General features: G+C 65.8%; 5 protein-coding genes across 9 annotated transcripts in view; 2 read left to right on the forward strand and 3 right to left on the reverse strand.

The window, feature by feature from the left end:
- The window catches only part of NSD1 (nuclear receptor binding SET domain protein 1), a 60,779-nt gene extending 51,272 nt beyond the window's left edge, over positions 1-9,507 (forward strand). For all 4 annotated transcript variants that reach the window (XM_038186558.2, XM_038186556.2, XM_027468618.3 and 1 more), the window contains exon 23: positions 1,331-9,507. In XM_038186558.2, coding sequence (XP_038042486.2) covers positions 1,331-3,660 — 2,330 coding nt within the window. In that variant the 3' untranslated portion in view covers positions 3,661-9,507. The remainder of the gene's footprint in view (positions 1-1,330) is intronic.
- Positions 9,508-9,871: 364 nt separating this feature from the next.
- On the reverse strand, positions 9,872-12,376 carry RAB24 (RAB24, member RAS oncogene family). The gene is made up of 8 exons (XM_038186586.2): positions 12,213-12,376; positions 11,697-11,765; positions 11,526-11,604; positions 11,364-11,431; positions 11,160-11,259; positions 10,837-10,887; positions 10,664-10,726; positions 9,872-10,300 (listed from the first exon to the last, which is right to left on the reverse strand). The coding sequence occupies exons 1-8, from the start codon at positions 12,327-12,329 to the stop codon at positions 10,236-10,238; spliced, it is 612 nt and encodes a 203-aa protein (XP_038042514.2). The 5' UTR covers positions 12,330-12,376; the 3' UTR covers positions 9,872-10,235.
- A 53-nt stretch (positions 12,377-12,429) lies between these two features.
- On the forward strand, positions 12,430-14,242 carry PRELID1 (PRELI domain containing 1). The gene is made up of 5 exons (XM_027468614.3): positions 12,430-12,642; positions 12,772-12,997; positions 13,071-13,184; positions 13,454-13,532; positions 13,950-14,242. The coding sequence occupies exons 1-5, from the start codon at positions 12,551-12,553 to the stop codon at positions 14,084-14,086; spliced, it is 648 nt and encodes a 215-aa protein (XP_027324415.1). The 5' UTR covers positions 12,430-12,550; the 3' UTR covers positions 14,087-14,242.
- A 74-nt stretch (positions 14,243-14,316) lies between these two features.
- On the reverse strand, positions 14,317-16,115 carry MXD3 (MAX dimerization protein 3). The gene is made up of 5 exons (XM_027468616.3): positions 15,546-16,115; positions 15,421-15,450; positions 15,201-15,312; positions 14,911-15,097; positions 14,317-14,830 (listed from the first exon to the last, which is right to left on the reverse strand). Exons 1-5 carry the CDS (start codon positions 15,728-15,730, stop codon positions 14,715-14,717), a joined length of 630 nt encoding a protein of 209 aa, XP_027324417.3. The 5' UTR covers positions 15,731-16,115; the 3' UTR covers positions 14,317-14,714.
- A 138-nt stretch (positions 16,116-16,253) lies between these two features.
- Positions 16,254-20,595, reverse strand: LOC113845153 (lateral signaling target protein 2 homolog). 2 transcript variants are annotated; one of them, XM_038186574.2, is made up of 13 exons: positions 20,184-20,591; positions 19,299-19,439; positions 19,074-19,211; positions 18,741-18,943; positions 18,571-18,660; positions 18,384-18,473; positions 18,191-18,292; positions 17,856-18,095; positions 17,636-17,763; positions 17,443-17,556; positions 17,225-17,320; positions 16,981-17,096; positions 16,254-16,900 (listed from the first exon to the last, which is right to left on the reverse strand). In XM_038186574.2, exons 1-13 carry the CDS (start codon positions 20,391-20,393, stop codon positions 16,769-16,771), a joined length of 1,800 nt encoding a protein of 599 aa, XP_038042502.2. In that variant the 5' UTR covers positions 20,394-20,591; the 3' UTR covers positions 16,254-16,768. The 2 variants fall into 2 exon arrangements, with proteins under 2 accessions (XP_038042502.2, XP_027324166.3); XM_027468365.3 differs by having other exon boundaries at positions 16,255-16,900; positions 16,981-17,093; positions 20,184-20,595.
- Positions 20,596-20,611: the final 16 nt, after the last annotated feature.

Consider the following 20,611-nt stretch of genomic DNA (forward strand, 5'->3'; position numbering starts at 1 on the left):
GCCCTGAAAATGATGTCAAGAAACTGGAAAAGGCACACAGAATCTGTGTACATATTTAAGACCAGAACAGAAGCCTTGGACTGGCTTCAAAGGAGGGGAAAAACTTACTGCGTGTTTTCTTCAGCCCAGGGGGAAAAGCAGCAGGAGAGGGGGGGAGTGGAAAGCTGATGTTGCACAACAGCACCAGGAGATGACCACAGCTGCTCAGCGCGGTGCTGCAGCCTGCCAGCCTCTGCAAAAGAGCTGGTAGCAAAAACCACGGGTATGTGGGCTTGGTTCAGAGCGGTGGGAAGTGCTCTGCTGGTGCCCACGGCTGCCCTCTGCCGCTGCTTGTGCAGATGCCCGTGGCTGTGCTCAAGGTGCCGGGGGGCTGCCATGCAAGGAGCTGCTCTTTGCAGCAGGATGAGGAGCCAGGGGGAACACGGGGCACTGAGGGGAGCACAGAGGCAGAAGAGAGAGTCTTTGGAAAGGCAGCCACGCTGATCCCGTGGTGAGAGGGCAGAGCCTCTGCCTTGTGTGCCCTGGGTACAAGTGGTCCCTCAGGGCCTTAAAGCTGATGAGAAGCTTTTGGCAGAGACAGCAGCAGCCTTGGCTGAGGGGAGCAGGGAGCTGGACCGATGAGATCCAGCTTCAAGTGGAGGAAACAATCTCTCTGCTGTCATGCTGACTTGCTTATTTGTTTTCCTCCATGATGGCGTTGATACTGGTGGTGAAAAGATTCCGTGTGGGCACTGAGCTGCTCGGGGCACAGCTTGGCTTTATGATAAGAAGCGTTTTTATCATGTCCGTGCACAGGGTTAAAGATGTCTTTGGGTATGGAGACAAGAGAAACCTGCTCCCTGATGTCCTCTGCTCTCTGAGCACTACTTTGTGATAAACAGGAAGGGAGGATGTTGGCCCAGAACTAAACAAAGACTTAAGATGAACCTGAAATATCTACTTAAAGTCTGTTGGGTGTATTCTGCGCAGATACTGTTGCTCTCATCTGGAAACAGGAGACACAGAGAAGTACAAGCTGGGGCTGTCTTCTTTTCCCGAGGGACCCGTACTGGTTTGTGTCATACTGGAGCCAGATGGACTTTCGGTCCGACCTGGCAGAGCTTATGTTTGTTGCAGTTATGATTTCCTGTGTTGCTTCCAAGGATGCAGATTCCTGTTAGCTGCCCTTCTAGCCTAGGAGCTATGGCAGGATCTGAGAAGAACGTGTAGAATTGCATCGGAGTCTTACAGGGGCGTTGCCTCTTGCCCTCAAACTCTTTGCAGCAGGCCTCGTTATCTTCCCTTTATACCACTGCTAAGTTCTGTCTTTTCTCCTGTGTTTGTGCTGCAGGAAAATGGGAGTGCCCGTGGCATCAGTGTGACATGTGCGGTAAGGAAGCGGCTTCCTTCTGCGAGATGTGCCCCAGATCCTTCTGCAAGCAGCACCGGGAAGGCATGCTCTTCATCTCCAAGCTGGACGGACGCTTGTGCTGCACAGAGCATGATCCCTGCGGCCCTAACCCCCTAGAGCCAGGAGAAATCCGTGAGTACGTGCCTCCCATGGGAGCACTGACTAACGGCGATGACCCCCAGCCGGCAGAGCAGCCGCCTGCAGACACAGACCTGAGCGTGCAGCCTTTGGACAGGCTACCTCAGCCTCCGGCCTTCAAACTGCAGTCCCCAGAAAAGCCCCCTGCCACCCTAGCGCTGCGGCTGCCGCCGTCAGACAAGCCCCCCACCACCCTAGCCCTGAGGCTGCAGCCCTCAAACAAGCCCCCCACCACCCTGGCCCTGCGGCTGCCCCCGCCAGACAAACCGCCCGCCGCCCTGGCGCTGAGACTGCCGCCCTCCAACAAACCCCCCACCACCTTGTCGCTGAGGCTGAAGCCGTCCAACAAACCCCCCACCACCCTTTCCCTCCGGCTGCAGCCCTCGGACAAACCTCCCACCACCCTCTCGCTCCGCCTGCAGCCGTCGGACAGGCCCCAGGCTGCCCTGTCCCTCAGGCTGCAGTCGGAGAAGCAGCCCATCATCGTCGCGCTGAAACCTCAGCAGCCCGACAAACCTCCCGCCAACGCCGTGCTCTGGCCGCTGGACGAGGCTCCCAGCGACGCCTCGCAGCCTCCTCTGCCCAGCAAATCTCCGGGCAGCCCCCAGTCGTCGGACGAGGCGCTCGGTCCTGCCGCTGCCCTGCAGCTCCAGCTGTCGGAGGAGCCTCCTGCCGCCGCTGAGGTTTTGGAGCTAGCGGACAAGTCGCTCGGCGACAGCGGGACCCAGCAGCCCGAGCTGCTGGATGAGTTTCCGACAAAATGCCTGCACCCTCAGCTGGCGGACAGACTTCTCGCCACGGCAGGGACCCTGCAGGCACAGCCCGTGGATGAGGCTCCCGTGGCCGATCAGCCTCAGCTGCTGAGCAAAGCTGCTGCCCAGAGTCTGCAGCCTCAGCCCGCGGAGAAGGCTCCCAGCTCTGTGGTGCAACACGCCCCGGCACCGGAGGAGGTTCCCAGCCCTGGGGTGCTGTGGCCTCTGCCCGTTGAAAACGCCCCCAGCTCCCCGGTCTCACGGATCCTGCCCACGGAGAAGGTTTCTGGACTGGGGGGGCCGCGGCCTCCACCTCCAGAGAAGGCTTCCTTCTCCGGGGCAGCACGGGTTTTGGCCACGGAGAAGGCTCCCGGCTCCGGGACACCCCATCCCCTGCCTGCAGAGAAGCCTCCTGCCTTGGGGATGCCGCGGATCCTGCCCACAGACAAGGCTCCCAGCTTAGGGGTGCCACGTCCGCTGCCCCTGGAGAAGCCCCATGGCTCCCGCTCGCCCCACGTCCTGCCCATGGAGAAGGCTCTGGGCTCGGGGGCCCTGCGGATCCCCGTCACGCAGAAAGCTCTGAACCCCGGCGTGCTGCGGCCCCTGCCTCCGGAGAAGGCTCCCGATGCCGGGGCGCTGCGGGTCCTGCCTCCAGAGAAAGCTCCGAGCTCCGGGGCCGTTCGGCCTCAGCTCCTGGAGAGGCCCCTGGCTCTTACGGCCCCGTGGCCTCAGGCCTCAGACAAGCTGGCTGCCGCCGTGGCTCCTCGGCCCCAAGTTTTGGAGAAGCCCCCGGCCGCATCGGCCCCGAGGCTGCTGCTGTCGGAGAAGGCTCTGCGGCCCGTCGACCAGAACGCCCAGCCCAAGGAGAGGGCAGCGCCCGCCGCGGAGCTCAACCCCCAGCAGAAGGAGAGGACCCTGTTAGCCAGCGAGCAGATCTCCTGGTCGGTTGGGAAGGCGGTGCCGCACGTCGGACAGTTACCTTGGCCCACGGAGAAGCTGCAGACACACGAGCAAAGCCACTGGCCCGCCGCCAAAGCCCTGACGCCTGCCGAGCAGTCACCCCGGACAGCGGAGAAGCTACCGGAGCCGACCCTGCAGCCTGTCTGGGAAGTGGCCTCAGCCCCCGCCGAGCAAACCCCTTGGACATCAGAGAGATTGCGTGCGTTCGAGCAGACCCCCCGGCCTGCCAGGGAAGCGCCGGTGCCCCCGGAGCAGACGCAGTGGATTGTCACAAACATTCAGACTCTTGACCAGATTTCTTGGCTGGCTGGAAAAGTACATACTCCTCGGGGGCAGGACCCTTTGCCTGAACAGAACGCAGCGCTAGCCCGTAACCAGGATTCTGTCTGTCACGAATTGGCTGACTCAGAGCCAAAGTGAGGTCGGTGAACATGGGAGGCAGGTTTCAGTCTTTTAATGTTTAGGGAGGGGGATTCTTTGTTTTGTTTTCTTTATTCACTTCCCTGAGCCCAGCCCCTAACCCATGCACATCCCATCCATATTCTCTCGTGACGTGAGCAAGGACATTCACTTTCAGTCTGAGTGTGGCCCAGCCAAAGGGAGAGAGCATCCGTGAGCTTTTCCTCTTCCTTTTGCGAATGGTAAAGCTGAAATAAAGAGTCCACTCTGGGTAAAACCTCAAATTCCACTGAAATGGTCACATTACTGATCCAGCGTGTTCAAGCTCCAGGTCCAATTCTTGGGCAGGTTCCCGCGTACAGCGAGGGGCCTCGCCCTGTCTAACTGTATTTAGAGGAAGCAGATCCGTCAGGCTGCCCCGGGATCGGAGAGGTTTCAGGGCTCGGATGGTGAGCAGCCAGGCGCGTACTCTCTTGCCGACCTCTGCGGAGGCAGGGAAGGGGTTTATCTGTCTGCCCTGCGGGGTTTTGCTTTGCGAGGTTCTGTCCGTGTGTTCACCGGGACGTGCTGCGTGCGCGGCGCGCCAGGGACAGGCGTGGTGCCGGCTGTTAGGAGAGGAGCCTCCCGCACCCGCTCGCTGCGGTTTTCTCCAGCAATAGGCAGTATCCACGGAGGCTCCTCGATACAAAGCTGCGACTGCCCAGGCCCCAGGAGCGGGAAATCTGAAGGAGGTCAGGGAACAAGAAAGATCTTGGAAGAAGCCATCTGGCGGGTTTTTCCTTCTTGTGTCTTCACCCTTTAGCGCGGGACACGCGGCGTGCTTCCTGCCAACACCCAGACCTGTAAAGCAGCAGTAGCAGAGGCAGGCAGAGGGACTTCCCCCGGTGCTGTGCTGGTGTCGGTGCTCCCCTTGACGTTTCCATCCAGTCTCTCGGTGACTCGTGCCAGCACCGTGAGCCAGCAGCCTCGCGTGGTCTTTTCTCCCCTCGCCTCGGACGCGTTCAGGACGTGCTCGCATCCCACCAGGTCTTCCCGGCAGCGTGGGGCGTTGCAGAGCTGCAGTCGGAGCCTGTCGTTGACTTTGCAGCGCGGGGGCGAGGGTGCTGTGTGTGTTCAGGACCCGTTCTGCACCTTCCCCTCGGGTAGCTTCCAGCTTCGCTCACCTACAACCAAAGGAGACTTGAATTAACTGGACTGTGTCGGTGTGCGTGTGTGTGTGTGCGCGTGTGTGTCCTTCCGACCCAATCGTAGTTCTCACACTGGAACACGGGGCTCGAGCAGCTGCCTGGCTTCTTTCCTCTTCGCCCTTTTCCGGCTGAGGAGCCCTTCTGTCACCCGGTGGGTGTCCAGCCTGCCGCGAGCAGCTCGCCCCAGCGTTGGGGCAGAAGCTGGGGGTGAGTCCCAGAGGAGCAGAGCGGCGTCTCGCAGCGGGTGCCGTGCGCCAGCGCTGCCCGTGCAGGCAGGAGGAGGACGAGTGGCACAATGCAGTCAGCGCCCTGCTGGAGGACACGTTGCTGACCCGGCCGTTCTCCCACCACCTTTCCTCTGGTTTTTCTGAGCTCTGCTGATCAGGGTGCCGCAGCCTCAGATCTCAGTGCCCACCACCAGGTTTTTGTGTGGTGCCGGAGACCCCCTCCCTTGGGGGCAGAGGTGCAGGACCCTCCCCAGACAGAGCTTGGCTCCGGGCTGACCCTTTCCTTCTGACCTGGGAGCGCATCCCTGGGCTTGCAGGTGCTTGCTCGCTGCTCTTGGAGCTTTGCTGTTTTTCTACGAAGGGAAGCAGGCGCATGTACCAAGACAAATCCCGATCCGTTCTCCTTTCCTTACGTGTGCACCCCAGGACAACGTCCTGCTGTAAAGCCCGGGTGTGCTGGGCACTGGGGGCGTTCCCCGTGCTGTGGTGCATCTCTTCTAGTCCGCGTCATTTCAGATCCTTTGTAGAATAGCTAGCGACTTCAAAAAAAAGCTTTACGGCTTATGGAAACTTGCTGATTAATGATGTTTTTTCCGGGAAGACTGGCAGGTCAGTTCCTGCTCGCTGCTGAAACTGGGGAAGTGCAAGCAGCTTGTGTTTCTGCGTGACTCCTGCAGAAAGGGAATCAGGACAACTCCTCAGAGCCGTTGAGAGAGAAGGTAATCTAAGGGCATTTAACTTTTTTAAACAAACAAAAAAAATAAAATAAAAATGGTAATGAGTTTCAGTATATTAAGTATTTATCATGTGTGAGAAGGAAAATAAACCTCGAATTCACATTTATAGGCCTTCCCATGAGCTGGACGTAGTCATGTAGAGTATATAAGTAGGGTCAGCTCCGTGCCAGCCGCCCAGCCAGCTACAGCTGTAAGAGAGGTGTCTGCGCTGCTCTGCCCAGCTCCGCTTTGCGTCGTCACGTGCTAACTAGCTACTCGTCTCATGAAAATTAAACTGTGAATATTTTTGGTGCAGGCTTTTTTCAATCTGTAAAATGGAGAAGTTCTCAGTGAGTTCTCGTAAGTGCAGGTTTGAAAAATCACTTCTGTAAATCGTGTGCTCAAACAGCAGGGCGAGGTTCACGGCCGCAGAAGCCTTTCACACAGCACGTGGGTTATCTGAAAGCTTGTTCTGAGCAGTGACCGTGGGTAGAACTGTTGCATGGCATTTCAAACCCACAGCCTTATACCTTGCATCTGACCGTACCCCACCTCTCTTCGCTCCCTTCATGCCTTTTCTGCAAAGATCCAGGTTTCTGACTTGCTCCCTTCCACTTACGTGTTGGAAAGCCGACTCCAGCGAGCTGCTCTTCCCTCCCAGCCCTTGTGGGTAATTCTCTGCCAGACCAGGAGGGCTTCTGAGATGTGCGCCGGGCTCTGTGCGTGCTCGTGGCCTGAGGTGGGGAGGTCAGTCCATGAAGTCCTGCTGCTCCCAGCCTGCCTTCACCTGGGGGTGAGCAGCTTTGGGCAGCGACACCCCCGCAGAGAAAACATGGGCTGCTTCAGCGCTCAGGTGGCAGCTGGTGGCACAGCCTTGGAGCAGGAGAGGTGTGTACTGAAGCAGTTCGGTTCATTTTCTGCCTTGCAGAGTTCAGCCAGTTTGAATCACAGCTTGTGTTGATGCAGAGGAGGGCGGCAGGTAACTCGTACCCCTGGTGGGCTGCTCATGCAAGGCTGGTGGTGGCCGAGGGTGGCAGCTGTGGCACCTTGGTGGTGTGTTGGCGTGCTCCGATCAGCAGGTGAATCGAGGGCAGTTGTGATCCTCGTTCAGAGCAGCTTCCCTTTCCCTGGCATCTCGGGGAGGCTCACGTGAACTTCCAGCAGCAGTCCCCTGGTAGGAACGGCTCTCCCTTCCCGGTGGAGAAAGGGCTGAAAGCGGTCACAGCTTCCAGCCTGCTTCTCCTGGCGGCGTGCTTGCTGCTGGGGCTGCCCCTGCTCTGAACACTGTGCTGGGGTCACTGTCCGTGGCCTCAGCCCCATGGCACGGCTCAGGTCAGTGCCCCACCACGAGCAGGAGAGCCCCAGTTCCCCTCTGCTGGTGGAGGAGCTCTTCGGGTGGGTACCGGCAAGGTGAGGGGCCTCATGTGGGAAGAGATCACCAAGGGATAATCCCCTACCCTGTACCTTCTGATGCTGACTAGCTCACGGTAGCTTTCTTTATTGCTGTTCACAAGCTAAAACTTTTCCTATTTAAAAAAAAAGAAAACAACAAAGATTCACTTCTGTGCACAAACTCCAGGTGTTGCGGTGGGTGCATGCGTTACGATTGGGGTTAAACCCACCCCCCTACAGGCACGGGGCTTTAAGATGGGGTCAGATACCTGGTTAAACCTAAAGAGCAGGCACTATTAAGGCGAGATGTGGGCTTAGGGTGCCAGAGGAGCTTCAGCTGTGTTTCACGGGAAGAAGGACGACGAGCAGCAGCCCTAACCCCAACGCATCGTCAGCTGCTCGCAGCGGGTGCCGCAGCAGGGCGGAGGCGAGGCCGTTTGAGGAACCTCAGACCTTCAACACCTTCTGTTCTATTTTTAATTTCAGCCTTAAACTTCTGATTTTGCTTGATGTTTGGAATAACCGTAATTGTAACCTGCTTGTAATGTGCTTTGCCCTAAATTCCCGATGAGTCTTTTCAGCCTTCGCCAGCGAGCGAATGTCAAAGCAAAGTGGCAAAACGTGCAGCTACTCTGAAAGGAAGCGACAGAGCCCGCCACCCGGGTCCGGCGAGGGCTCGTGCCGTGGTTTGATCACCCCAAATTAGCTTTGTGCTAATTACTCCCCGCGGTAGTGGCAACGCAGACGGGGGTGCTTGCAGCCGAGGTCTGGCTGGAGGGGGCTCGGGGCTCCCAGGGGCTGGGAGATGGGGCGCGGGGTTTGGGGACCTGGCTTTAGGGGCGCCTGGCTGGCGTGGTGGCAGCAGGGAGCGGTGCCCTCGGTCAGCACGGGTGGGGAAACGCCTCCAAAATCCATCCCAGCCGAGCGAGGCAGCGGGACAGCGTGCGCGGGCTGGGGCAGCGGCGGTGACGGACAGTCCCTACAGCACTGAATCTACCTCCTAGGGAAATCTGAGAAATGGGTGTTGCTATGTCCTATTTCAAGGTAAAGTTTTAATCAGTTTGCCCTCGGCTAAGCTCTTGGGCTATCGTGGTGCTATTGTAAAACGTTGGCAGCTTAGCACAGTAGGGCTGGACTCACGGCTCCTAGCCCGCGGGCTGAACCCCGTCCCCAAGCAGCTGGGGCTGGGCTGCGGTGCCTGCGACCCAAACGGGACAAGGCACGTCCCCTGCGCCCGGGGAGACGGGGTTCCTTTGCTTTGTGGTGGTTTTGAGACCCAAACCAGCCGTGCCAGTGGGCCCTGTGAGCGTAGAGAGCGAGTGGAGCCACGTGAAGCAAGCCAGGCGTCCGCTACCTGCATGTTCTGTGTGTCCGTTTGGTACTGAGCTGGTTTCAGTTTTTGTTTTTTTTTCTGATGTTTCCGAGTTGTTGACTTCAAGGAACTGGGTTTTGTGTATTTTTTTTTTTTTTTTTAAAGACACTGGGAACTTGTTTAAAAGCAGAAGCAGCAGCACCGGGAGGCTCGAGGTGGAGCGTGGCTGGAGCCGAGGGCGGCCCCAGTCGATGTGCAGGGACGAGGGCAGGGCGCTTGTGCTGGCCTGGGGGGGAGCAGGGTGCTGGGGGCACGCTCCCCACCCCTCCCCTCTCCCTGCCGAGGGCACGTTACACCCCGATAACCCACAGCACTGCCTTCACTGCCCCGCCAGCCCGCTCCCCTCCGAGACACCAAGCATGGGATAACACACCCGGTCCCAAGCAGCCTCTGCCATCCTCTGGTGCCATGCGCCCTGGGTTGGGGTCCTGGGGAGGGTGGCCTGGCCCCGAGGGGACCCACCTGGGTGTGCAGGGGGCTGCCGGGGAAGGAAGCTGTGCCCACTCCCCCTCCTTTGCTGCCAGGGAGGGGACGGGTGGCGTGGGGACTCCCTGGGGCCCGGACACCACCCTGTGCCACCCGCTGGGGGTGTCCTGCCCGGGGTCCCCTCCTCGGGCTTCACCGAAGGAAATTGTGGCTGGAGCAGGGGGTGCCCGGCCCGGGGGGGGGCTCCGGGGGGCCGCGGGGTCACTCAGAGCTGTCCAGGTCGCGTCTGTCGGTTCTAAGCGGGAGTGCCAGAGCGGGTGAGAGAAACCTACATATTTCCAGCATGTATATTATTTTTAGAAGAGGGAGAGGGGAGAGTCTTGGACCATTGATTACTTTCATTTTGCTCCCCTTAGACTGTTGGCTGTGTATGTGAAACTTATAATGAAAAGAGGGTTGCCCTGCCCAGGTGCTCCCAGAACATGTACTGTAATTCTTTGTATATAGAAGAAAAATTACTGTAAAGTAAAGTTTAACTTTACTCTCGATGTCCTCTTGTGTTTTGTCTTGCTGGGGCGGGAGTGGGCAGCTCGGGGGGGGGCCCCAGCCCTGCTGCGATGCTGACTGTGGGCACCGAGCACCCGGGGTGGGGACTGGAAAGCCCCAAGGGTGGGAGGCACCTTGAGCTCACCCAGGGGACAAACCTGGTGCAGAGTGACCCCGTGCCGCACGGCAGGGATGGGGCAAGCCAGGACAAAGCCTCGGGACACATCCCGGGCAGAGCCAGGCTGCAGAGCGGGCGCAGCAGGTTTGGGCAGGCCCCGGGAGCTGCTGAGGAGCGCAGAGGGCGCAGGAGCTCGGCCCCGGGTGCAGGGACGGGGTCAGACCCCAAGCGTCACGTCCGCCAGCCCATTCTCAGACCACAATGCATTTTATTTACATTGCACACCTCGGGAGGAGACACTTAAATAATCTGCAAAGAATCAGGCGCTGGTTCAAGAGAATAAGTTAGGGGCTGCTGCTGGGGCTCGGGGATGCAGCTCCTGCGGGTATGGGGTCGGGGGGCAGCGACCCCGCAGCTCCTCACGCCGCAGGAACCTTCCAGCCCCACGCAGCTCTGCACGCCGAGTCCGGGGAAGGGAGCAAGTCCTTGGGGCCACGCTCCCTTTGCGCGCCGCGGACGGCTCGTGCAGCTAAAATACAGCAAGTAAAAAACGGGAGGAGTCCAGCGAGCGCCAGCCGCCCCGCAGCAGCGATTCCCTTCGGGCATGGGGCCTCAATGGTGGCAGCAGCTGTAGAAGTAGGTGCTGCTCTTCTGCGCCAGGTCGACGCCTTTCTCCTCTGGAAGAGAGCGGAGGAGGAGGAGGAGGAGGAGGAGGAGGAGGAGGAGGAGGAGGAGGAGGAGGAGGCTGCTGACACGTCCACTCCGCGATGACAAACGGAGCCCAGAGCTCGCAGCCCCCAAAAAAGTCCCAAATCCCCAAAAAGTCCCAAGCAGGGTCCGCGTCTGGCTCCTCCTGCCCCCTGCCTGGGGTGAGGGGACAGGGGGTCACCGTGCACAGGGACCGTCCCCAACAGCGTGGCACGAACCCAGCTCAGAGCCTGGGGGGGGAGCAGAGCCCCGGGACCCCCGCAGCGTCCACCCCTGCACCCTCCCCACGGGACCCCCGGCACCGGGCGCTCGGCAGGGTCCTGCCCGCTCACCTGTCATCACCTGGAAGGTGGTGAAGTGGACGTAGTCCTCAGCCACCTTCTGGAACAACTCATCTGCGGGGGGGACACAGGGGCAGCGTGGGTGCCAGCAGCCCCCCCAGACCCCGCACGGCCACCCGCCAGCCCCACACGAGGGGTGCCACCACGGCACGGGCGCTGCTCACCCACGCTCTGCCCGGTCTTGCTGGAGGTCTCAAAGAGCTCTGCCTTCACCTCTGAAACGAGGAGCGGGGTCAGCGCTGCGGGACGTGCCCCTGGGGCTGGGCTCCCCCCGGCTCCCCCCTCAGCTGTGCCCGCTGGCCGGGACCCAGGGCACGGCCCCGCAGAGCTCCCGGCCCAGCTGGCAGCGGCCCCAGCCCGCGGGTTGGGACGTGCTGTGCTCGGGGAGGCTCCTGGCAGAGCTGGGGCCCTGCTGCCATGCGGGGAGCCCCGGTACCGGCACCGGGGGACGGGTCAGGGCAGCGGGGGGGGCAGCCCGGGGCCGTACCGTCAGCGTAGTCCTGAGCATCGTGGAAATCGACCGCTCGTGTCCGGGGGTCGTCCTCCAGCAGGTCGCTCTTGGTGCCGCACAGGTAGATCCGGCAGCCCTGGGGCCGTGGTGGTGGTGGGGGGGTGGGCGGTGAGCACTGGGCACTGCCCCAAAACCACCCCGAATCACCCCAAAACGGGGCCCGTCCCCGTATTTATTTACCTCCTCGCAGTTCTGCAGCTCGTTCACCCAGAACTTGGCCCGCTGGAAGCTGCTGCTGTTGGTGAGGTCTGGGGGAGAGGGGTCAGGCCCTAACCCCGGGCCCCCCCTGTCCCCCCCCACGTCCCCCCCGGTACCGTGACCCCCGTCCCCCCGTGCCCGTACCGTAGCAGACGATGGCAGCCCGTGCCCCGCGGTAGTAGATGCGGCTCATGGCCTCGTAGCGCTCCGAGCCGGCCGTGTCCTGCGGGGGGACAGCACAGGGGGGGTCATTTTGGGGCTGGGGGGGGGGGGTCCCGGTACCGGGAGGGGGGTGGCTGCGGGCCCTGCGCTCACCCAGATGCCCAGGGTCACCGCCTGGTCCCCCACCGTCATCACCTTCGCCACGAAGGCGGCACCGATGGTCTGCAAGAGAAACGGGGGGGGGGAACGGGGATTTTTTTTTGGGGGGGGGGGGCACGGAGGGGACCGGCCCGGTGAGGGGCACAACGGGGACCGGGACGGGGACAGGGAGGGGAACGGGGGTGGGGACACCGGGGGGACACGGCGGGGACACCCGGCTCGGGGCTGGGAACCGGGGTGGGGACAGTGGGGGGACACGGAGCGGGGGGGGCAGTCCCGGGGGGGGGGGGACGAGCATGGGCGGGGACACGGGGGGGGGGGAAACCGGGACGGGGACACGGCGGGGACCACCCGGGGCCACCGGGAGCCGGGAGCGGGGCGGGGACAGCGGGGAGGGGACAGCGGGGACCCGTCGGGGAGGCTCCGCGCGGTGTGGGGGGGGGGTCCCGGTGCCCGGGTGTCCCGGGGGGGGGGTCCCGGTGTCCCGGGGGGGGGTTCCCGGTGCCTCACGTTCTGGTAGGGCCCGGCTCGGAAGCGGCGGTGTGCGCAGCGCTCCACCAGGCTGCTCTTGCCCGCGCCCTCCTGGCCCAGCAGCACCACCTTGGCGTCCACCCGCCGCCCGCTCATCCTGCCCCGCGCCGGGGGGGGGCGGCGCTACCGGGGGGCAGGGGGCGGGGCTACCGGGAGGGGGAAAAAGGAGGGGCGGGGCTTGAGGGCGGAAGTGACGTGAGCCGCGCGAGGCCGGAAGTGCGCGGCGGAGCAGGAGCGGCGCGGCGGGGCGGAGGCCGCATGGCGGCCGCCCAGCGGGCCCGGGCCGCAGCGGGGGAGGAGGGGGCGTAGAGCGGCCCATGGGGAAGTACTGCGCCAGCCTGGGCGTCCTCAAGGGGCCCTGGGACCAGGTCTTCGCCGCCTTCTGGCAGCGCTACCCCAACCCCTACAGGTGCGCGGCCCCCCCCCCACCTCCCCGGTTCCCCCCCACCCCCTCCCCGTGTATCCGCAGCCCCCCGGGGGGTGCCCCCGGTGCCCCCCTGACCGCCCCCCCTCCTGTTCCCCCCCCCTCCCCCCGCAGCAAACATGTCCTGACCGAGGACATCGTGCACCGGGAGGTGACGGCCGACCACAAGCTGCTCTCCCGGCGCCTCCTGACCAAGACCAACCGGATGCCGCGCTGGGCCGAGCGCTTCTTCCCGGCCAACGTCGCCCACTCCGTCTACATCCTGGAGGACTCGATCGTGGACCCCAAGAACCGAACCATGACCACCTTCACCTGGAACATCAACCACGCGCGCCTCATGGTGGGTGCGGGAGGACAGGGCCCTGGGTGGGGGTGCTCCCGGGCAGCGCTGACGGCCGGGGTTGTGCCCGCAGGTGGTGGAGGAGCGCTGCGTCTACCGGGTGAACCCGGAGAACAGCAACTGGACCGAGGTCAAGCGGGAGGCCTGGGTCTCTTCCAGCCTCTTTGGCGTCTCGCGGGCTGTCCAGGTGAGTGCTGCCCACGGCCCCTGCTTTGCCCCGCTATTTGGGGAGGTTTTAGTGCTGCTGTTTCATCCTGCTGCGCTCTCCCTCTATCCTGTGCTGTTTTTCTCCCACAACCCTCACAACCTTTTGGGAAGCCCCAAACCACCCACCCCAAGCAGTGTAACACCTGCGAGGCACTGGGGGTTTGGCCAGGCTGGGACAGCGCCCCACACGCAGCCCCCCTGTATGAGCAGGGGTCCGGGGCTGCACCCTCACAGGCTCTTCCGTTGCAGGAGTTTGGTCTGGCGAGGTTCAAAAGCAACGTGACCAAGAGTACCAAGGGATTTGAATACGTGCTAGCAAAAATGCAAGGTGAGCACCTGAGAGGGGAGGCTGCGACTGACTGGGATGGGTGTCTGGGGGTTACAGGTCACGCTGGCATCACACCAGTCGATGGACAGGCCACAGCTTGAGCTAAACTGACCGTGAAATCCTCGTCTTTGCCCCAAGGGCACTGCGTGCTCTTATGGAGTGGAGCAGGCAGCGAGTCCAGGCTGTGCTGAGGCCTGCAGGGAGGCTGGGCAGGGGTGGAGCTGAGGCGGGCGGGGGAAGCAGCAGGGCAGCAGTCACGTGCCCGCAGCTTGCTGCGACGTGCAGCGATGCACACGGGTTGGGAACACAGGGTTCCTCTTCTCCCTGCGTGGGGCGGGGGCAGAGCTCGGGCTCAGACAGCTCGCAGCAGCCAGGGCAGGGTTAGCCAGGGCTGGGGATAACGATTTGTTGTTACAGGAGAAGCTCCTTCCAAAACGCTGGTGGAGACGGCCAAGGAAGCAACCGAGAAAGCCAAGGAGACGGCTCTGGCTGCCACGGAGAAAGCCAAGGACCTGGCGAGTAAGGCGGCCACCAAGAAGAAGCAGTACGTGTGAGGGGCCGGGCACAGGCAAGGGTCGGGCTGCACCACAGCAGGCGGGAGCCTCCTTAGATTTTATATTTTTAAACAAAGCGTACTAGTCTGACAATCAGCTGCTGGTAGATCCTTTCCAAGATGTAATTATCATTAAAAAGTCAACTTCCACCTCCGACCTGGCCTGGGGCTGGCCTGTCTGGCGCAGAGCTGGGCTTAGGGGGCGTGCGAGAAGAGCAGGGAGGAGGCGGAGGCGGGTTGGACCAAGTGCCTTTACTGGGATAGTGGCGGGTATGTACAGGGGAGGGGGGCCGGGGCGGCGCGGGGGGCGTGCGGGCGAGGTGCTCGGCGCCCTCACTTCCCCTTCCTGGCCCCGGCGGGCGGCGGAGCGGGCCAGTAGCCGTGCCTGGCGGGGCTGGGCGCTGCGAGCTGCTGGCAGCTTCAGGCTGGGCCGTGTCCCCGCCACGGCCGGGCCGGCTGCCAGCGCCTCTTCCGCCCCCCTCGAAGTGCTTTGCTGCACGCAGCGGGGCCCGTTAGCCGCGCCGTGCCCGGCTCTGCCCGGTGTCCCCCGGTGCCCCGTGCCCGGGCGGCGAGGCCGGCAGCGACATTTCCAGCAGGAGGAGGTTGGCAGGGTGCGGAAGGCGGCGCTGTCAGGACCAGGCCCCGCGGGGGCTGGAGTAGCTGTGGTCCCTCCCGGTGCTGAAGGCGGCCAGCGGCGGCAGCTCCGCGCCGAACACCGCGCCCTCCACATCCACCTCGGCCTCCTCTGCGCACGGCAGCGAGGGTCAGCACCCGGCAGCCACCCCGCAACCCCCCCGCAGCCCGAACCCCGCTCCCCGCACTGACCTCCGTCCGAGCCCGAGTGCTCGGAGAGCCGGGACGAGTCCAGGCTGTCCGCCCCCAGGCTGTCCGCCCGCAGCCGCTCGCTGCCCGCGGGGCCCAGCAGCCGCTCCAGGCGCTGCCGCAGGCTCTGCTGCTGGCTGCGCAGCCGCTCCTTCACCCGCCGCGCCCTCACCTCCTGCTCCTGCAGCCGCTGCGGGGAATGGGGTGGGTGCGGAGGGGGGGCTGTCACCGGGTTTGGGGTGGCGGGATAGGGACGGGGGGGGTCACAGCACCCTGCACCGGGCTGGGCTCACCTGGATGTGCAGCCGGGCGCGGTGCAGGAGGCTCAGCGTGGTGGGCCGGGTGCCGGTACCGGCGGGCACCTGCTGCTTCAGCTGCTCCAGGCAGCGCCGGAGCTGGGCTCGCCTGCGGCCGGGGCGGGCGGCACTCAGCAGGTTGGGGGGGCACAGCCCGGGACCCCCCCTCACCCCCGGTACCGGGCACCAGCCCCGCTCCCGGTCCCCCCATCCCTACCTGTGCTTCTCCAGCGCGTTGTGCACCGACCTGCGGGAGAGCGGGGGGGGTCGGTACCGGCACCGAGCTCCCGGTACCGGCCCCGGGCTCCCCGTGCGCCCTCCCGGTTCCCCCCCCCCGCTCACCGATCGCCCCCCGCTGCCTGCCGGGCCCGGGCGGGGCAGAGCGAGGCGTAGCCGTGCTCGGCCTCCGCGAGTGCCGTCGGGGCCCGGTTGCTCCTCCCGGTGCCGGTGGCGGTGCCGCGCTCCCGGCGCTCCAGGAACTCGGCCGCCCGCAGCAGCGCCTGGATGCTGCCGCCCGCGGGCTCCATGCCTGGGGAGGGGGGGCACGGAGGGGGCGGGGCCAAGCGGCCGGGGGCGCGCTCCTATTGGCCCCGCCGCGCCCCGCGGGGATGACGTCGGCGCGCCGGGGCGGCACGTTCGCGCGGGAAAGCGGCGGCTTCAAATTTGAATCGGCGGCAAGGGGCGGGGCCGAGCCGGGGCCACGCCCACCGCGCTGTAGCCGCGCCCACATCGTGCTGGCCACGCCCACTCCGCGGGGTTAAAGCCACGCCCCTTAAAGGGGCCGGGGCGCGCCTGGGTGGGTGCGCGCGTGTCTAGGGGTGCGTGCTCACCTGCGCGTGCACGTGGTGGTGTGCGCGCACGTGTGCGTGCACGAGGGCGCGTGCACAGTGGCGCTGCCGCTCTCCCCCCTCACCCCCATCCCACCCTGCTGCCAGGGGGGCACCCTCACCCCCCGCCCCGCGCACCCATGGGTGCCCCAGCACCCCCAGCACCCCCAGGGGTGCCCCCCCAGCACCCATGGGTGCCGCCGCCCCCCAGCCCCGCAGAGCACAGCCGGGCAGCAGCACACAGCACTCAGGGCTCTTTATTGGAACCTGCCCCCGCTGGAAGGGAGCGCACCGGGGGGGGGGTCCCCAGGGGCCATCCAGCCCCCCTGTGCCGCACCCCGGGGTGCGGTGGCCCCGCCGTCATGTGAGGGCTGTGAGGGCTGTTTGCACGGCTCAGGACGGGCCCCGGGGGCGGGGGAGACTCTGCCCTAGGCCCAGCAGCAGCCAAAGTTCAGCTGAGAAAACGCAACGAAGCAAAAACGGCACCAGGCAGAGCTGCGGCCCCGCAGCAGGAGCTTGGTCGCGGCACCGGGAACCCCACCAGGAGCCCCACCGGGAGCGGGGGCACGGCCACCGTGCGTGGGGTGAGGCGGTCCTGCGCCCACCGCGGCCCCACTGGCACAGCACGGTGCTGGGCACGGAGCCCTACTGCCGTGGAGCCGCTCTGCAGCCTCGGCACAGCCTCTCCCAGGGGTCCTGCGTCTTCCTACGGAGCCAGGTCCTGCAGCCGGGGGGTCCTCACCGGCTCCGGGAGTGCCGGGGCGCAGGGGAGAGGTGCACGGCGTAGCAGTGTGTGCAGACACGCACGGGTTTCAGCTGGCCGTAGTGCGGCAGTGCAGCCGTGTGCGGCGAGCAGCGGGCACAGAAGATCTGTGGGCACAGGGATGGAGAGGTGCTGAGCAGCTCCGGGACCCCCGCAGCCCCCTGCCCGGCCCCAGTCCCCCCATTACCTTCCCGCAGCTGCGGCAGTGGTGCCGTCGGCGCAGCAGGGTGAAGGGCGCACGGCAGGCGCAGCACTGGCTGCATGTGCTGTCCGGCACCCACTCGGGCCGGCTGTGGGCTCCTGCTGGGGAAAACACAAAGCTGAAAGCCCCCCCCATAGCCTCATCCTCGGCCACAGCAACGTCCCCAGCCCTGCGGTGTCACTGGGCCGGCACCGTGCCCCAGCCCAGGGCAGCCCCGCTCACCCCTCACCTGCTCTCCGGAGCCCGGCTCCCTCCGTGGGGCTGTGGCACAGGGGGCAGTCGGCCACTCGGGGTGCATCACCCATGAGCAGCTCGCCGTCCTCTTCTGCGGGGACAAAGAAAGTAGATTCAGGTTCCAGGTGCTGCGGTCACACCGTCCCCACACCTGCTGTCACGGCCCCATCTTGCCCGGAGGCGCGGAGCCGTGCCCCGTGCCCCGTTACTCACTGCTGGTCCCCAAATCCTCCGAGGGGTCCCCCTGCGAGGCGACAATCTTGAAGACCGTTTTCAAGATGCTCCGCAGGTCGCTGGCGAAGTTGGTCTGGAGCTGATCGGCCACCCCTGCGCCGCGACAGCGGGGCTCTGGGTGCTGCCGGGGGGTCCGGGGGTGGCCGAGGGGGGCAGCGAGGCGCTCACTCACCTGAGATGCAGACGAAGAGGGTGTGCAGCATGTCCTTGGTGCTGCTGTAGTGCGAGCGCAGCTCCGACCAGCGGGCACCCGGCGGGGCCTCGAGCCACGGCCCTGGGCTACTTCTGGGGGGCTGGGGGCTGTACGGGGGGAGGCGATGGTTACCCATGGGGTGGCACAAAAAATCTGGCCACCCCAGCCCCACTCCCTCCCCACGCAGACCCCCACGTGCCTGTCTGTGCCGGGGCTTTCCACAGCATCGCAGGGGCCCAACCGCTCCATGCAGGTGTGGGGCAGGGGGGTGGTGTGGGGGGCTTCCAGGAGACCCCATGGAGCAGGGGGGCTCGCTCCGGGCATGGCCGCCCCCCAGGTCGGAGGGGTGGCCGGACCGCGGGGATCCTCGGATTCGGCTGCGCACAGGCTCCTCTCCAGCAGGCAGAGCTCCTCCGCCGACAGCACCCGCAGCAGGTCCCTGCGGCGAGGGGACAGGGTCAGCCCCGTGTCACCTCCCCACTGCCACCCCGCGGAGGCACCCGCGTCCCCCTCTCCCCCTTTTTGCCCCCATACCTGATCTTCTTCAGGAGGTTGTAGAAGGGGCTGAACACCCGCGACATCTGCTCGGGGCCGCGCTCCAGGCTGAGGGGACCCTCGGGGTAGATGAGGAGGCCGCTGCGAGGGGACAGCATGTGACATGGGGACACGGGGTGGCTGCTGGCACGGGGCACCCCCGGGCACCCCGTCTGCAGGGGGCTGCACCCACCTGATGATGGCCAGGCGCGGGATGGTGAACATCAGCAGCGGCTCGTAGCCATCAATCATCTCCTGGGTCAGGTAGCCCAAGCGCAGGGCTCTGTTGGGGGGGGGACACAGCCTTACAGCGGGGCTGGGGCAACACCGGGGGGCTCAGAGCCCCAGCGCCCCCCTCCCTGCATGCCGTGCCCCCTCACCTCTCCACCGTCTCGCAGAAGAGCACGATGATCTCCTGCTGCCTGTAGATCTCCTCGGGGGACTTCACGGCCACCAGCGAGGACACGTAGCTGGAGAGCCAGGGTGGGGGGACCGTGAGGTGCCACCAGCCTCCCCCCAGGACCCCCCACCCCATCATCCCGGCCCCCACCTGAGCTCGAACTCCGCGAAGAGCCGGTCGAACTGCACCAGCGCCGCCCGCACGGGCTCGGGGTAGGTGCCAGGCTGGCTCAGGCTCTGCTCCCGCAGCACCGTGCGCACCAGCTCCAGGCTGCACAGCAGGTTCCTGGCCCGCGGCCGCAGCTGCGCCCCCTCCGCCTCCTCCACCTCGATGAAGGTCCCCGCCAGGAGACACTGCCGGGACCCGGGGTGGGGGGTCAGGAGCCGGCCCCCGGGGGGTCTGCCCGCGGCGGGGTGCGCCCCTCGCCCTCCCAGCTTGGGGGACCCGGCCTCCATCGCCCCCTCCCCGGGGCGCAGGGCTCACCTCGGCGGCGAACAGCATGTGGTTGCCCAGGTTGTCCACCAAGAGCTCCTCGGGGAATTTGACCAGGTAGTCGCGGCTGTGGCGCTGCGTGGGGATGCACTCCTCCATGATGCGCTCGATGACGGCCAGCAGGTGAGCCTGGGGAGGGCACGGGCGTCACCCGCGGCCACCCCCCACCCCCGAGGGACCGGGAATCGCACCGGGGTGGGGGTCCCCGCGCCGTACCTGGCTGAGGTGGAGCTGGTTGAGGAGCACCAGGTACTGCTGCGGGTCCAGCTCGGCGTCCAGCCCGTTGATCTCGGCCACCACCCGCGTCACCCGCTCGTCGGCGAAGAAGAACTGCGAGAGCAGCCGGGGGTCGGAGCGCTGCGGGGAGAGCGGAGGGGCAATTTGGGGGTGCCAAGGGGGGAGTGCCACGCCGCAGGGTCTGCTCCCAGCCGGGCAGCCCCGTGCCGAGCGCTCCCGTCCCCACCCAGCCGTGCCTCAGTTTCCCCAGGGCAGAGCAGGATGAACAAGCTCGCCTGCATCCCGCGAGCGTGGGCACGGATCCGTGCGCAGCCGTAAACACCGGACCGGGTGAAAGGTCCGTGGGCAGGGAGCACGGTGGGCACCGGGATACGAGAGCTCCGTGCCCCGCTGCTCCCTAAATCTCTCCGCGGGGCCGGGCCCGCAGGGCTGGGGGTGCCGGGGCGGGCGCGGAGCTGCCCGGTCCCGTCCCGCTCCCGTGAGTCACCGGCCGGGCCCGCCGGCACCGCTCCCTCCTCCGCCCTGCCCCGGGAGGGCCAAGCCCCGCCGGGCTCCCGGCACCCACCGACGTCGCGGCGAGCCCCCGAGTCCCGCTGCCCGGCCCCGGTGCCCCCCGGGGCCGCCCCCTCCCTCCGCAGCGCAGCCCCGGGGCCGCCCCCGTTGCCCGCCCGGTAGCACCGGCAGCGCTCCCCCCGACGGGGCTCCGTCCGCCCCCCGCCCCGGTGCAGCCCCCGGTGCCCACCGGCCCCGGTACGCGGGGGTCGCCGCTCCGGGGGCGCCGGGGCTGGCGGCCGCCCCGTTCCCGGCACGGTCGCCGGTGGCCCCGACGGGGCGGGTGGCGGTGTCCGCCGCCGCCGCTCTCACCTTGGGCCGGTGCAGCCACCTCCGGAGGGCGGCGGGCAGCATGGCGCGACCGGGAGCTCTGCCGCCGCCGCCGCCGCCCGGCTCCCCGAGCCCGCCGCTCGCCGACGGGGCGGGCCGGCACCGGGCACCGCCCGGGGGCGTGACGGGGCGGTGTCCGCCCACCTTCGGGTCTACGGCCGCGGGGACACGGCCGGACGGACCCCGGCCCATCCCTGCCCGCCCCGCCCGGCCCGGTTCGCGGCGGGACCCGGGGCTTGCCCGGTGCCCGGTACCGGGAGGCGGCGTCCCCCCGACGGGCCGGTTCCTCGCTGCCGTCTCACAGCAGGCGGCTCCCGTCGGGGCGGGCGGGGTGCCCGGTGTCGGTGCCCGGTGTCGGTGCCCAGTTCCCACCCCGTTCCTCCCGGTTCCCCCCGTGCCCCCTCCGGTGC

This window comes from Anas platyrhynchos, chromosome 14, assembly GCF_047663525.1.
Source record: "Anas platyrhynchos isolate ZD024472 breed Pekin duck chromosome 14, IASCAAS_PekinDuck_T2T, whole genome shotgun sequence".
NCBI classification, from domain to species: Eukaryota; Metazoa; Chordata; class Aves; order Anseriformes; family Anatidae; genus Anas; species Anas platyrhynchos.